The sequence below is a fragment of the Microchirus variegatus genome (genome assembly GCF_963457635.1).
Source record: "Microchirus variegatus genome assembly, chromosome: 8".
NCBI lineage: Eukaryota > Metazoa > Chordata > Actinopteri > Pleuronectiformes > Soleidae > Microchirus > Microchirus variegatus.
In genome coordinates this window covers 13144972-13161619 of record NC_139809.1, presented here as the reverse complement: position 1 = coordinate 13161619, position 16648 = coordinate 13144972, and the positions used below count along the sequence as shown (strand labels likewise).

Here is a 16648-nt window from a genome sequence, read left to right as displayed (position 1 = left end):
CTACACCTCCTTGGATGTGCGGATTCGGATGCTGCTGAGGCACTTGCCCATGGCCTCGAACAGCGGGTCGCAGAAGGTGTGCACGCAGATGGAGTAGACGCGGCTGACGCAGTGGATCTCGATCAGGTAGCTCTTGACGCACGGCACCACGGCCCAGATGTGCAGGAAGGACAGGATGGCGAAGAAGATTCCCCAGATCAGCGCCAGGGGGATGCCGACCAGCGCCGTCAGCAGCCGGTAGCACCAGTACTTGGTGACGGTGAAGGTGGTGAAGCTGGCTTTCCACACGCCGTCAAAGCTGTACGTCCCCGGCGGCTCGGCGATCACGTCCTCAAAGTCCACCTGAGGAAGGATAGAGGAGAAGGTGTGAGGACATGATGGAAGATCTGCATCTGTGATTAGATTGTCGCATTGTCAGTTTTTGAAACAAGGTCGCTATTGGACGGTACAAGCTGTCAACATGTCATGCCTTATCATGTATTTTCCTCTAGACCTGCAACTAGTACTTGAGACGGTCAAATCTTCAGGAAAATGTTTAATGACGTTATAAATTACGTGAAAAGTAGGCTGATTTTCCCATAGACTGAAGAATTCTTCCCTGGTGGCTAATTGCGCCTGTTCCTACTTCCTGGTTTAGTGAAATACTTTCCTACCAGAGCTTTGAGACAAAGAGAAACTTAGCACAGTTTAGATCAATGAATGGTTTCCCTGATCCTGAGGAATATTGACCAATGTAACACAGATTTCAACTGAAGCGTTTCAGAACTGGTTCAGAACAGATTAGAATGTTGCTTTTGTCTTAAACTTAAACTTGATTTGTTGCTCCGTCAGTGTTCAAACAAAACCCGTTTTTTCTTTGCCAAGTATGTGCTAAAAGTTTCAGATCATGTGCAAGTAATGATGGCAAGGCTTTCATGTGATGATGAGCAGTCAGTCCAGTGCTCGTAGCTGGGGAAAAATAAGGGCACAAACAACAGCACAAGGAATCAAGTATAACCAAGTATACAAATGGCTCCCTGGTGACAAGAAGTATGACTGTCATGGGGGACGAATCAGCTTTTCATTCAGCAAAGAGCAGATAAAAGCTGAATTAAAGGAACTTTCCCACCCCCACGACATCAAGACAGCTTATTTTGATTTGGTGGTGAATCTGTGGTGAAACGGTGCCATGGAAACCCCCAAACCACTGCTTTCAAATTTGACTCATTACCTCCTCTAATATCGTCATCCAGTGCCGCCAACAGTATTTCTCAACAGCTCTTACATGGTGCAAATTAAACACTATCTTCACAGTCCATCGGCTGCTCCTCTCACTGTTCCATGCTAACATGCTAAAGAACCACATCCCCGCTCGCAGTGACTGGTACAGTCCAAACACCATCATCTGCCCCCACCCCAAACACTGATTACACATAAAAACAATCTCTGGGCATCTGCTTCACTTTCTGCACGAAAGATGAGCCAAAACTTACTGGACAAACCAACTCATTCACTTATTCGTCTCAGTCTTTTAGCTGCTGTAATCTAAGCTAACCAGCTACATTGATCCTGCTTAATAATCTGTAACAATGGCACCAATCTAAAGAATAGGAAGGATGTGTTTGATGTTATTGATCAATAATTCCACAAGTGATCTGATAGAGATATTAGATTAGATTTGTAGGAACATTGTAACGTAGCTTAATGTCCGAAAACAGCAATCAATCATCACCAAATTCCTCATGGACATCTCTATTTATGTCCACTTCCACCTCTCCAAAAATCAAAGCTGAAACCCCAACATTATGGATGCTGCTTACATTGAGTATCTGTGGATCTTCATCCATCCATTATCTACCGCTTTAACCTCCACCGGTGGGTCATAAGGGGCGCGAGTGCCAATACCAGCTGACATTGGACAGGTTGCCACAGGTCTACATAGAGACAAACAACTCTCAAACTCACACTTAAGGTCAATTTAGAGTTTCCAATTTGCCTAATCCCCAATTCTGCATGTTTTTGGACGTTTTTTTTGTGGGAGGAAACTGGAGAACCCAAACTCCATGCAGAAAGGCTCTGACCAGGTCACAAACCCAGATCTGATCTTGCTGCAAAGGCAAGAGTGTAAACCACTACACCGACCAATGGTGTGGCCCCTAATGAGCGAGGGAAAAAGAGAGGAGTGGAAACGTATACAGGACTCTTTGGAGGAAAGATTGCTGCCTATGCTGCAAAGAAACCCAAACAATGGAAAGAGTCTAAAAGAGAGTGGGACACTCTTTCATGTTCATCAAATGTGAGGAGGATTGAGGATGTTTAAATATACACATGACCTAAGATAATTCCACTCATGCATCCAGTCTGACAAATGAAGCCTGGAACGCACGACTCGGTTAATATTTATAGAGAAGTAAAACGGTAAAGTAAACCAACGGTGCGTCGCTTCTCCTTGATGTCAGCTTGGAACCCTTCACTTTTCCATTTCACCATCAGTGTGACACTGGATCATATCTAAGAGAGCCATCGGTGTTGCAGCCATTAGCTGTCAGCGGTTTCAGCCGCTCTGTCGGACAACGACACAGTCTCCAAGGAACCGCATGATAAATATTGACTCTGTGGAGTGGGTGAGTGTGCATTGTGTGTCTCTGTGTGTGTGTGTGTGTGTGTGCTGCAGACCTGAGAGGTGTGTTTACACTAAAAAGCACAGTGTCCTGGTACAGGAGGAGATCCACACATCACATATCAATCAAACACTATGGGCTATGCATGTGTGGCCACTGGTAGACGTATTCCTCACTTTTCCCAAACTCATTCAGAAATGGGAAACACATCACTTCCTGTGTGTGCACCACTGGATTTTTTTTCCCTCCTTTTTCCTCCACACCACACACTGAGTGTTTAGAGCTGCAAACATAAAAGCTTTTGAGGAACTGGATTTAGCCTGATAATTATATAGCTGTATCAAACGTTGACATGGTGTCTCTTAAAACCACCGAGTAGCTTAAGTCCTAACAATATTTAATGGTCTACATCTGGTCCAGCTTTATATTGAGCCATTTGTCTATTCTGGTTTAATGTTAGCGTCATAAAGAAGTCTGTCTGATTATCACAGAGTGCTGCTCTTCTACTTTTCTATAAACCATGGGAAATATTGGATTTCTGTACTGAGTCATTCGTAAAATGACACATCTCTAAAGTATTTGGAGCAAAAATGGTCGACTGGAGTCAGTGTCCATCTAGTTGGGAGTTGAACCTGTGACCTCAACCTCATTTCCTAGCAACACAGAAATCCCAAAGCTCTGAACATCCCAGAAGAGTGAGATTCCTTCTTTTTGCCTCCAAACAGCAGCAGCAGCAGCAGCAGCAACATAAAGCCTCTCTCACAGCACAGACTCACTATAATATAAATCTCACTGCAGCCACAAAACCAGCGTGGCGTCCGTTTAATTTTTCCACAGCTACAAATTTTAAAGTGGACCCACTCTGCGCCAGGCTCCAGAACTTTTTCAGACTAAATAAGAGCCTCTTTTTTTTCTGTAGGGCAACGCAAACACAACCACAGCAAGATGGTGGAGAGGTTTTTAACTTTGTGAGCAGGGACATGTGGCTTTGCTGTTTTTCTGCCAGCTTTTTTACTTGGTTTGGTTTAGTCATAGTTTAGGTTTTTGTTTTTTTTGAAGTGCGATTGTATGAGGTGCTGGTGCATGGATGAATAATCCGCTCACTCCCCCACAACCAAAGTCCATAAAGAAAATCATGGATTTTTACATCATGACACACAGGAGTTGGTGATCCACTGTTGCCTCCTACAGTGAATTCAAATTAGTTATTTAATGACAGGTATTTGAAATCTTTAATTTAGAATTATCAAAGTAACTCACACTTAACAAACAAGGCAGGAGTAGACCAGCAGCTTCTGTCTCCTCCTGAGATAACATGGACGATTTTCACCATGGCCTTTGGTGCAAAGGAGTTGAGATTGAGCCTTACATTAGGGGGTAAAATGTTTTTTTCTTGTGTCTAATGCTTGGATTTCACTAAGTGCGAGCTTGCCAGATCTTATGTGGTTTCTAAGAACAGGGGATGTAAGACAATGACTGTATTTCAGTGACTCCACACATCTGAGACATACGAGCAATTTTGTTTGACAGAAGTTGCTTGGTTTCACAAAAATAAGACTGACTTGATCTTTAAAGCTAAAGTTAATGACTGAAAAGTTGTCAGAGGTTTGATATGAAACAATGGTGGGGAGGGCCGTCTCCGGGTTGTGTGCAGTCGCCATGGCAACTGAAATGCTGAGTAAATATGGCTAAATACGTGCTATTTCCAGAGCTTCATCTTCAGTTCTGTCAGCCGTGCTTGAACAGACTCAGTGGAGGTCAGAGTGTGAAGCAGTTAATGGAGTCTTTCTTTTGTTGCTTTGAGGGATTTCAGTCTAAATGTTTGGTTTGATTTAGGAGACAGATTCAGGATGAGTGGCAGCAGTGTACGTCACCAACGCTAAGGGAAGTTTCACTGTATATACAGGAGTTCTTCTCACTCAAAACACAGGGATTCAAGCCTATCAAATCTGACCTCTGAGTCTTTTGGTCTGAAACAAACTCTTAACAACATCTCACTCCACTGACTTCTGGCTTCAGCTGCTAAATAAAGACCCACAACTCCTTCAGAGGGAAAAAAACCCTCATCTCCACACAGTGAACTCCACATGCATGTCAGTAATGGAACATGTCTGATGTGGCCAGAGGGAGTGAGGCCAGCTGCTGCAGCAGCTACAGGAGAAACAGTGTGTGTGTGTCAGTGCTTACTGTAAGTCCACACATGAGCACTGTATGTGTGTGTGGGTGTGTGTGTGGATTTGCAGAATCAGGGTTGCAGGAAGGGATTCCCTTCACTTGTGCATTTTTCATCGGGACACACCAAACACACACAACTTGGCAAAGCTGTTTCCCTGACCTCGAAGCACCTCAGAGCCACTGTAAAAGAAAAACTATGGGCTGATTTTGTTCTGAAATCCTCTGAGTTTTCCCCCACATCCATAAAAAGCACTGCTGGGTTTATTGAAGGGAGGAGAGTTTGGAAAAGTTTCTGTTTCATAAGAATAAGTTTTATTCGATGTTGTACGGAGGAACTCTCTCTCTCTCATGTGATTTAAGATCATTTCAGCAGCGGTTGATTAGAGAGAGAGGTGGGGGCCGATCATAAAAGCTGCATTCTATTCTGAGACTAGAAGGGAGAGTCTGAGTCACTGTCACAATGGAGGAGGAATGGGAGGGAGAGAACGCAGAGTGGGCTGGGAGAAGCAGAAACTGTAGATTTTCTCCCAGAAATGTAAAAAGAAAGTAAAAGTTTGCCGCAGCAATCGCAATATTTGCTTCTGTGCATAACTTTTCTTTGTAAAAGAGCAGCTGGACATGTGACATGCAACTTTTTTTTATGTACATCAAATTAATTTGGCATCTTCTGTCACACAACTGAAGCTTATCTGTCTCTATTGTGTGAAAATAATATTTTCCTACGCACACATGTAAAACTAACAAGGTCAGACAGTCCCTTGACATTTGGGGAGCTGACAGTGGCCAATAAAAAGCAACACATGGATATTTGCTACCCTGACGCAACTGCAGGAATGCAGGGAGGGGAGCTGAGGAGCAGAATGGGAGGAAAGAAGGGAAGAGGAGGAGGAGGAGGAGGAGGAGAGGCTGGGGAGTGGTGAGGGATATCCCCCTTTAGACAAACCAGCTACTTGGGTGTTTCACTGTTTTAATAAGACAGAGAGTTGAAGGATTTCAAAGAGCGGAGATCACCCCCCTCCCTCCTCTCTCATGCAGGGAAACTGTTTGACCTCAACTCTGATGTGAAAACCTTCTGCAGCTGGAGCTCAGACAGCTGCTGCTGCTGCTGCTGCTGCAGACACGTCAGGTGGTTTCAGCGCGCCACTCCTCTCCTCTGCTGCTACACACTCTCCTCCTGTGCAAACTCCTTAAACCAAATAAACACTCGGTATTTATGCGGTCAGGCTGCTCTCTTATGGAAAGAACTCTACTTTCCTAAGCGCATAGGCGTGTGCAGCAAGGACTGTGGGAAGCGTGTGTTCCAAACAACAGGAAATTCGTAATGTTTCCTTTCTACTGGATCGAGGATGTTCACATTTTCAAGTTCACTGCACAGATTAGACGCGCAGATAGTTTACGCATGTGTTGATTGTCCATTGTGTTGCGCAAATCGCCTTTTCCTAATAGGGCCACGCCACGCCACGCCAGTGAGGAATAACACAGTTGGAACCAGTGAGCGCAACTGTGCGCAAAAGGAGTCAGTGCGCCTCTGACGCGCAACAGCACTTTGAGAGCGCACACGCTTCAGTGCAGTTTCCATGAGTTCCTCAAGTATTCAGTCATTATCAGACGGTTCCACTTATCCAAAAATAAAGTTGTGAGTAAAGTTGTGACTTCAGGTGCCACAACACACACACAGAACGCTTACATTCAGGGTTACCTCTAACTTTTAAAGCTCAAAAGTTGTACTTTTCCTATTTTCCTAGCTTTCACTCACCTTGACAACGTCGTCATTTATACGCTTGGGGTCCCGGTTGACCAGGTCGATCTCTTTGGTGTGGACGTCCTCCATCGTCTTCTCGTTCAGACTCTCGTTGTCCATGTCTTTATTGTTGGGTTTGTAAATGTTCCCCTGCTTTCGGATGAACGGCGAATGCAGAAACTCCTGTCAGGGTCCGGAAGAGGCAGAGAAAGAAAGGAGAGAATGAGAGGAGGAGGAGGGATAGTGTGCAGTGTGCGCTGCTGCGAGGGAGAGAGACTGCTGGAGCTGCGAGTCACCAGCCTGCCCCACAAACAGGGATGGGTTTAAAATGAATAGAACGCGCAGCACCACACCCCTCGAACCAGCCGCAAGGGGTCCTCGCCACCCATACAGAAATCCTCACATACAGTTTATTCATCATGTACCTGAGCATGGCGAGGGTTTGGGGGGGACAATGCGTAACTGCGCATAATCCAAATTCTCGTCAAATGTCTCTTTAAGACACAATTTCTGAACATAGTTGATGACATTTCAAATAGATGAAGTTATCAAATAGTTCTTTTAAGTGTTATATTTGACTATATATTCAGATTAAATAAAAAGGAATCTGGAGTTTCCTTGTTATTTGCTTTAAAATGTGTGCGTAAAGTCCTCACAGCCCTAAAAGCACGCTGTTGTTTATCCTCTTGACCACATGACTTATAATGTCAACATTATATCTGGATTCTCAGAATATTTGAAAAAAATATAATGTTTGGAAACTGAATCTGCTCTTGCGCCTTTACGCACAGAAATGCGTAAAAACGCGTGATGCGTAAAGCCATAATTGGTTACTGGCTCGTGTTTTTTAAGCAGGTAAAACTTCACACCCTCGCGCTAATGCACACTGAATGGCTCCTCGCATTCCCGCATCTGTGTGGGAGAAGCATTCATGACTAGGTGCCAAAACAGATAACGAGAAACCCTCTGCAATTTAACCCATGAAGGCAAACAACAGGCACGAGTAAATCATCAAGCTTCTGGATGAAGAAAACTCAGTGTCAGCTAAAACAAAAACAACGCCAGCCACAGAGTAGAAACATCTACTGTACCTCCTCTGTTTCGCCGTCCTTCGGTCCTCCTGTCATGATGTCCTCAGGTTTGAACAGATCCACGCACTGAAACAGTGAATAAGACAATATAGGAAGCAGGGAAGGAGGCGTGGAGGCAGAGTGAGAGGACCAGGGCTCTTCTCCAGGACAAACACAGATTTAATTCCTGCCCTTTTTTTTCCTTCCGTACGCGAGTGGAATGTAATGCCACAGCTGAGGTGGGGGAAACCCTCCGGTGTTTCCACGGAGCCCACACAGAGCGCACAGCGCGGGAGTCACCTGAGGGCAGACAGCAGCGCCACCGTGTAACCGTGCCGACTGAAGCAGAGACTGACTCTCTCTCTCTCTCTCTCGGGGTAAAACGGACTGCTGGAACTCGCCGTGGAATGACTTTATTTGGGGATCAAGGCAGAGAGTAAATGCCCCTTTTTGTTCAGTGAGATGTGGGCGTTAATTGGGGATGGCAAGGTGTGGATACATGCCCTACCTTTGCCTGAGCGAGACGAATTCATGTGGTTTACACGAGGGAAAGTCAAAGGATGGGCAAACAGAAGTGAAATCAAAATGAATGGAAACATTTCTCAGACTCAATCTGAGTTAATTGAACTTCTTATTTCAGCAAACACAGATGTTACTACAGTTGCTTTATAGCTAATACTAATATTTGTCATCATACTCCATGCAGCTGTTGAAGCTGGTCACTCAGGTCTGTTTACATTCTTCGAGCTGCTCATCTTGGTGTGAGTGACACCATGTTTTCAGCCACAATGACGATGGGTGCAATATGTAGGTGTGTTTTTACAGGTGTGACTCAGTATTTATAAAATAATGCTTTCATTTAAGGTGTGAAAAGCTGATTGTTGTTCTCCTGTCGACTGCTTCACTAAACCTACTCTGCATTCAGGTTCCTTCAGTGGAAACAGCTGCCTATGCTGCAAAGAAACAGCAAAAAAACAAAGAGTTCTGGAGACTCTGACAATAAACACAATAAAACACGTCAATGTTGGCACCGTTTTTATTTTAAGTTTTGAGCAGCGGTAGCAAGTCAGAACAGCAACAGCACCATAGGGTAAAACTGCATACCAAAGATTTTTTTGTTTTGTTTTGTTTTGTTTTGAACATGGGAATCTGTGTACAGTACATAGACGACCTTGAGCGGCAGCAGGTGTCCCAGCTTCACTGGACTCAGGGGAAGACGAGTGCAGTTTCATTTGTTGTGTTTGCTACAGTCAGCGTCGACTGCTCTGTCAGTGTGCCAAAAAAAAAAAACAGCGAGAGAAACACGACTGCCAGCAGAGACACAAGGAAACAAGATTTTTATCCACTTTACAAAAGGCTCAGCGTATAAAATATGTGCCTGATAAATATCTAAGGAATGTGTTTGCCCTTTAAACTCAACCTGGAAACTTTCACTGTGGTGGTGGGTGCTGCCTTGGCGGAGGTCTGTGCTCTCTGAGTGCTTTTCTAGTTTCCAAATAGTGGAAATCTGAATAAATATTAGTCTAAATATGAAACAGCATTAATGTACACAATCTTTCCAGTGGATCCACTATTACAGAGACATTAGTGAAGTGTTATTAGTGGAAATACTACACTTATTCCTCGCCTCGTCCTGTGTCTCTTACTTTGCCCCAGGTGGATAAATACAGTTTTCTGAATCTGAATGTGTGCGGGCCTGCAGCTCGAAAAGCACAGCCTCAGGTTATGTTCCATCGACGTATAGCTCTGTTTTTTTTTTTTTTGTATAAGGAAGTGTCTTGTGCAACCTCAGCAGAGTGATTTATTAGGAACTCTCAGGCACTCACTTGCATCTCCGTTTCCCACCAACCCCAAAAGAAGAATAAGACACGAGACCTTTTACCTCGAGGAAAAGAAGTCTTTATTTTGGTCAGAAGTAACACATTTGGCCTCTATAAGTCTATAGATGTATTTCGAGTATAAAGCTAAAAACCAGCTAAGAGAATGTAATACAAATGAATAAAATGCATTAATTATGATTTATTTGTCCAAAAATGATTACACGAATAATAGAGGACTGAGGTTATTTAAGGCAACATGTTATGTAGGGAAATAAACCTGAGCTAAACACATGTTTTTTTTTTCCACTATTGCTCAACTTGAATTGATAAACTTGGCCCAAGCACAATATTAGCTGGCAACGTGGCCGTCGTCCAACATTAGTGACTCTGACGGAGACTCTGCTGGAAAAAAAGTGCCTGTCAGCAAGTTGTGCAACAAAAAAGAAAAAAAAGAAGACGACCTCTGCATCACCACATACAGTACAACTGAGAGTGTACAGCTCGCAGCAGGTGGCGGAACTGTGCAGGCTTGTACCTGAACACTCATTTATCCGAGATAAAGTTCACGATCCACTGCAGTAAAAAAATAAAAAATGCCTGTACCACAGTCTCAGCTCAGATGACGTGAACGTCTTTAATATCACATCAAAAGCATCCATCAAAAATCAGAGTCAACCCCTGGTCCAATAATCTCTGACATATTTCTGTAACCTGTTACAACAACTCTTCAAGCAACTGTATCAGCCAATGTTACTGCAGTGAAAACAAGATGTGCAACAAGCCGTGTGCGTCTACTACTACTACTAATAATAATAATATAATAATAAAAATAAAATCTGTCTGACTCATCCAGTCCATTACATTCAAATTGGAGTTGAACTCTTTTTTTTTTGCAAAATATACAACATGAAAAGAAGCAGAAATATTACATCTTTAAGCAAGTGAGCAGTCGCTACTCTAGAAAAAACCACATTTCTCTCTCTATTTGTTTCTGTCTCGGGCAAAAATAATGGAATGACACGACTATGTTTTGGTCACAATCAGAAAAATAAACTCAGCTGAACACGAGCTCCTATAAATCTCAACGTTATCTGCTTAGTGATTCAGAAAATAAAGCATATTAATATTCCTTGATGTCCATCGTCTCCCACGACGAAATCCTACTTTCTCTGCTTTTTTAAAGGTGCAATACGCAACATCCAGCTTTACGTAGATGTCAGGAAATAATCATGAAATATATTTAAATACAGTATATAGTGGAGCACCACCCTCCTCACCCCGACTTTCCACAGAGCTCTTTCTTCTAAGCATAGAAAAACGCTGTTACATTGAATGTTGCTGTTATATAATGATGTATGCGCACATATGACATGATTTTTGCTCCAAGACCTGGAAGCACTGATGTGACGTCACTGGCTCTCTGGTGTGATTGTTGTGTTTTAGTACCGTCACAACCTCTGGACCCTGTTTATAATGCGTTTTCTGAATTTAAATTGGACAGAGTTTCCCTTGAACGCAGCATGAGACACAGTGAGTTAATATCTGCTCCCTTGTGGCAGAAAGTAGTTTAAAGTGTCGATTCTACAGTTTTACTTGTAAAGAAAGTCCTTCTTCTGGACTTTCTGCACATGTGATGTTCACTTGTCTTTTTGGAATGCTGTATATCTTAATATGATTGGTTACAATTGCAAAAAAGTGAAAAAAAGCACTACTGTATGTATGCAGCATGTCGCCTGCAGTCAGACGATATAATCCAAGCTTAATCCTAAAATCGTTCTAGTCTGAAGTCGCCTCAGTCGTCTACAAAATTACTTAAAATAACTCACTCCACTCGCATCATTCACCCTTTTTTTTCTCTTTTCATGGAACACGTCCTATTTTTCTGTCTCTCCGTGGACAGAGACACACAGAGAGAGAGAGAGAGAGAGAGAGGTCGTCTTCATCAGTCCTCTGTGATTTTAACTTGAACAGAGGACAGACTCTTTCCCATGCTGGAGTAGAGCGGGGAAACGAAAGTGTCCATCAGACTCCTCCACACGATCTGCACGGACGGTAAGAGCATGATGCAGCTCTGGATCACAGGCATCACCAACCTGGAAGGAAAGGTGCAAACGTGTTATCATGGATGATCTAGAGTTAATGGACATAAACGATCATCTGTATACATACACCTTGGTTTACAGCAAATTCAAAGACTTTTCAAGGACTGAATTTGCCGACACGAGATGGGAGGGCAACTTAGCAAGAGCAGCTTCGCCCCATGGTGTCCACTTTTATTGATCTGCAGCATGTTCTGCATCTGGACAACTGATTGTCATCAGGATCTTGGTCAAAGTCAATCTGTGTCATTTTCTTTGGTGAGCCAGAGATCCTGGAATTTTGTATTTTCCCACGCCATCACGTCATTTGACCTCCTTCACATCAACACCCCTTCCCGGACACTCAGATCTGGATCATCTATCAGGCTCTATGCGTCTACTGCCCGTCTGACCACCATGGGGGCCAGAGCCTTCAGCCTTCAGCCGATCTGCCCCCCGCCTCTGGAACTCCCTCCCCCCCGACATCAGGAACATTGTCTCATTCCCCATCTGAAAACCCACCTTTTTAAACAGGCCTACTCCCTCTAACTCTCGAACTGTCTTTGTTGTTGTAAGGTGACCTTGAGTGCCATGCAAGGCGCTTTCAAATAAAATGCATTATTATTATTATTATTATTATTTGCTCGCTTTACTCGCTCATTGTTCTGCGTGGAATCTCACATCAACGGCAGAGAGAGAGAGACTGCAAATAATGATGACTCCACGTTCGTTCTGCGTAGGCCTCGTCTACGTACATCAAGAAATGTACGTAGACGAGGTGGCGTTGTAACAAACAGAGGAGACATATAACTAAATATCAACTTGAAGGACAATTTTCAGGGACTGGAGACAGACCAAAAGTAAAAGATACAACATTGTCTCTGAGCTTTGAGACGTCACAGTCCAGTTTTCTTTCTGCATACGTGACTCATTTATTAATATTCCCTCAAATCTGGTATCGTATGTTAATTGTATGTTATAATGTCATAACTGGACACAATTATTACATTTGCCAAATGTATGTTTAAAATGCCATTAAGGCAATTTCATTTTCTGAAAAGCACGTTTAGCTGTAAGCGTAAAAAATGCTACATAAATGAACTTATTATACTTATTATTATTGTCATTATCATACTGTCCGGTGTTATTTGCTGACTCAGCGTCAACACCCCACAGATGACTGTGCCGCCGTCCTCCTACAAAGACGACGCCCTGAAGCTCGTGACCTCACCTCAGGTCAAAGGTCACGCGAAAGTAACCGTCCGTTTGTCTGTCTGCGTCTTAAAGAATGTCCCACTCTGCTCTGAAAATAGGCCTCAGTCGCGAGTAGGATGCCAGCGATTTGGCAAAAGACGTGAGGCGTTCTTTTTTTTTTTCCACTACTCCACAACACACTCACACCCCCCCCACCCTCCTCACCCCGACTTTCCACAGAGCTCTTTCTTCTAAGCATAGAAAAACGCTGTTACATTGAATGTTGCTGTTATATAATGATGTATGCGCACATATGACATGATTTTTGCTCCAAGACCTGGAAGCACCTGGTTCAACTCGCTGCATGTACAAACATGACGGAATTATCCAAATATAAGAAGAAAAACAAAGTGGTCTATTACATATGACATGACTTAATATGAGTGTGTACTTTGTATGTATACTTTGTTCACATATCTGTACTTTACTTTGTGATTTCTATTTCTAGCCACTTTTACTCCACTACATTTCCTCTAAATGTCTTTGTTACTCGTTTCTACTAAATAAAATCAGAAGAAGAAGAGTTGGTAATGGTCTGTCTTTATACAGAGCTGCTTTACATTACAGTTTTGACATTCAACCATTCACACACTGCAACATGGGGTTAAGTGTCTTGCTCAAGGACACATATTACAGACTAGCAGTGGCAGGAATTTAACCCACAACCTTCCAGCTGAACGTCAAATCACCCTACCACTGAGCTACCATGGCTCAATCCTAACTCCTCATGTTTTTTTAATACTTTTACTTTGAAAACTTGAGTAAATTTTATATCAGAAAGGTACTTTTGATCCTTAAGTACAGTAAATGTCTTATACTTTAAGACTTTTACTGAAGTAATATTATAAAAAAAGTGATTTCAGCTTCTACCAAAGTCATTTTCTGCTAAGATAATTTGAATTTTTACTCACGTCTCCCTTTCCCATTCTGATTTGTGTGATATGATGTGCCACATTTGTGAAGGAGCACAGAAAACTGTTCCTGTTGTTGCACTTTGTTCTTATTGATGCACTTAGTGTCTGTTAATTTTTATCAATTGATGATTTCTGAGAGGTCGTTGCATTGAAATAACTGCTTATCACAAATTGCTGTCTTAATAAACTTAAGTAAAAGTTAAAGCTTGTTTTGTATGTACACAGATTCTCACCAGAACCAGATTTTAGCAACTAATTGAATCTATACCTGTGATGTCTCACACACACCACTTTATCTCACCTTTATTCATCAACAGCCTTTCCAAAAAAAAGGCATTTCTAAAACCAGAGTCCCAAAATGATGTACAAATGCTGATTTTCTCTAAATGGACTTTGGTGCGAGGGAGTGAGCAGTGAAACACACTTCAGTTTCCAGTTAAAAAAAGGCTGTTTAATAGTGACATAAAGCAGTCAACACACTCTTAAGACATTGTAAAATTAAGCTGGTGAAGATTTTACGAGGTGAGCCTTTTTGTGTTTATTATCTGTTTATATGTTGGGAACAATGTTTTCAATGGTTTTGTCCAAGTAGCCAATAAAACCACACCTCTATAAACTCAAACTTAACCTTTAATGACATACAAATGGCAGCATTATACTAGAATGTATAATGTCCACACAGTACTTTCCTGATAGTGACTTTTCTTATGTACTTCAATATGTTTTGTTGACTATTTATGATGTGCGTAAAAAGATGGTAACGTTTGGCACAGAGCCACAGACGCAGAGGCTATACCTGCAGGAGGAGGAGGAGGGAGCTCTTCTTACCAGATGTGGATGCAGCTGAGAATCCCGAAGAAGACCCCGAGGATGAAAGCCAGGGGCACGGCCAGCAGAGTGGTCAGCAGCCGGTAAAAGACGTATTTGACCAGCTCGAAGACGGCGTGGCTTCCGATCCACACTCTGTCGAAGCTGTGCGTGGAGATGGGCTCAGCGATGATGTCGTCAAAACTGACCTGTTACGTCACAAACACACACACACGTAAACACAGATACAGTTAGTGACAGATTAGGCTTTGAAAACACAGAAAAATGTAGCCTGGGGATGATGGAGTGACGCGTACGCCAGTAGTTTCACTTTGAAAGACGACGATTACGCACGGACTCACTTTACCTTGAGTTTCGAGTTGATGTCGTTCGGATCTCGGTCCTGTGCCTCCGCGTACACGTTCCCCTTCTTCGACAGCATCGGCTCTATCGACCGGTTGAACTCGTCCTCGTCCATAATTATACTCGTATCCGACTTCTCCTTCTCCAGACCCATGTTGTCAGTGCTGTGACGGACAGACGCGGAGGCGCGGAGAAAGCAGCTGATGACGGTGCGCTGTGCGCTCTCGCTGCGCCGCCGGAGAGAGCGGCCACCCCGCCCCGTGTGGAAAGCTGCGCGCAGCGTGGGGCCGAGGTGACTTCCACAGAGTATTTCCAGAGCTCAGCGATGACTGACGCCTTTATCTGCAGCCACGGAGACTCAAGTGACCTCAACGCGTAATTCCAGCCCAAAATGGCAACTCTCCGGATCAAAGGGGCAGTTCATTTTAGTTTGTTGCCAGACTCAAAGTTTAAATGTTTAAAATCAGACCAAGAAAACAGTGTGTTTTTTTATGTGCAGTTGTGTGAGGTAATGACGCATAAACTTTCCTACATAAACATAAAGAAAATGTGCATTCATGTTTGTTTCCATGCACTTTAATTAAAGGTACAGTGTGTAAAATGCATGTTTTGGCTCAATAGCCTTCCCTTCACAGTATCACAACAAAACAAAACAAAAAAAGGTGCAACTTGCTGACATAAAGACATAAAAAACAGCAGTAACTGGTCGTGTTTTGCTGCTGCTTCCCCACTATTACCTCAGAAGTCCACACATTCCACCTCTGCACTTTACATTGCACTGTTTTATCTCGATGGTGTAAACAATGTGAATTTTTTGTTGGGTTCCAGTTTTTCCTCATCCTCATATCAAAAATGTGCCTAAAAACAGATTGCATTAACATTGTTGACTTAAACGTGTGGATTTTAATGGTTGAACCTCTTGTTACTGTAGAATGGCTATAATACAATATGTTCTCCATTTTCAGTGAGAACATGCGTCTCTTTCTCAGAGGGATGCAGGATATTATCGGCACAATATCGCTATTGGCTTTAAAATAAGTAGTAGGCTGAACAAGCTGCAGCCTCCCTGACTTCTATGCTAGCGCCCTTACAGCTATGATTTTGTTTATTTGATGCTTATTGGCTTTGCAAAATAAAGATATGTTATATCCACATCTGGATTATGAAAAATATGATATTAATTTCACTACAGGAAAAACTAAATGACCTCTGCAGTTGGGCATATCTGCAAAAAGTCCCTAGTTTCTCAGGCTGGTTCTCAGTGATGCCATTGAGCTCCACAGAATGCTTAACTTTCTCATTCAACCACACTGGAAAAAAACAGCAACTGGACTATTTTAAATGTGATCAGTACAGGAGAAGCTGCAGGCCATGTTTCTGTTTCTTTTTAAGAAAGCACTCCTTTCTCTTGCATTTCTAAGTGTTGTTTTGGAAAACGTAACAACATGCACTCTTGAATTCTGCTGCAGAAAACATCAGTAAACTGTTTCCCTCGGGCCTTATGTTTAGGACCAAAGCTGAGCTGCTGTCACAGAAAACTTGCTGATGAAACTCAACAATGAGTTTATGTATTGAGAAGTACTGAACACTGCACATACCAGCATTTATATCCAAATAATAATTTCAGAGCTCCTGTTCGTAATGTTCTTGACAGAAGGCCAACCTTACTGTAATCCAGCACTTTGTATGTCATTTGTTAACACAGCAGGTGTTAGAAGATGAAAGGCAACATGGAAACAACAAACCATTAGAGCCTAGAAATAGCACAGAGCAGTGAGAGAGTGACAGAGAGGCCGGATCACAGAGAGATGCTGGTCATGCAGAGC

At 42.8% G+C, this 16648-nt stretch overlaps 2 protein-coding genes across 2 annotated transcripts; both read right to left on the bottom strand.

The window, feature by feature from the left end:
* Nucleotides 1–7710, bottom strand: cav1 (caveolin 1; the record flags this gene model as incomplete). The annotated part of the gene is made up of 3 exons (XM_083893364.1): nucleotides 7608–7710; nucleotides 6532–6699; nucleotides 1–342 (listed from the first exon to the last, which is right to left on the bottom strand). Exons 1-3 carry the CDS (start codon nucleotides 7641–7643, stop codon nucleotides 1–3), a joined length of 546 nt encoding a protein of 181 aa, XP_083749490.1. The 5' UTR covers nucleotides 7644–7710.
* A 1759-nt stretch (nucleotides 7711–9469) lies between these two features.
* cav2 (caveolin 2) lies at nucleotides 9470–15053 on the bottom strand. The gene is made up of 3 exons (XM_083893404.1): nucleotides 14827–15053; nucleotides 14481–14668; nucleotides 9470–11499 (listed from the first exon to the last, which is right to left on the bottom strand). Exons 1-3 carry the CDS (start codon nucleotides 14974–14976, stop codon nucleotides 11349–11351), a joined length of 489 nt encoding a protein of 162 aa, XP_083749530.1. The 5' UTR covers nucleotides 14977–15053; the 3' UTR covers nucleotides 9470–11348.
* Between the last annotated feature and the right edge of the window lie 1595 nt (nucleotides 15054–16648).

Excerpts from the sequence above, each read along its gene's own strand:
- cav2 (XM_083893404.1), bottom strand. The coding sequence starts at position 14,976 with ATGGGTCTGGAGAAGGAGAAGTCGGATACGAGTATAATTATGGACGAG. Across the intron at positions 14,669-14,826 it reads ACATCAACTCGAAACTCAAG|GTCAGTTTTGACGACATCAT; the intron begins GTAAAGTGAGTC and ends GTGACGTAACAG. Across the intron at positions 11,500-14,480 it reads CTCAGCTGCATCCACATCTG|GTTGGTGATGCCTGTGATCC; the intron begins GTAAGAAGAGCT and ends CTTTCCTTCCAG.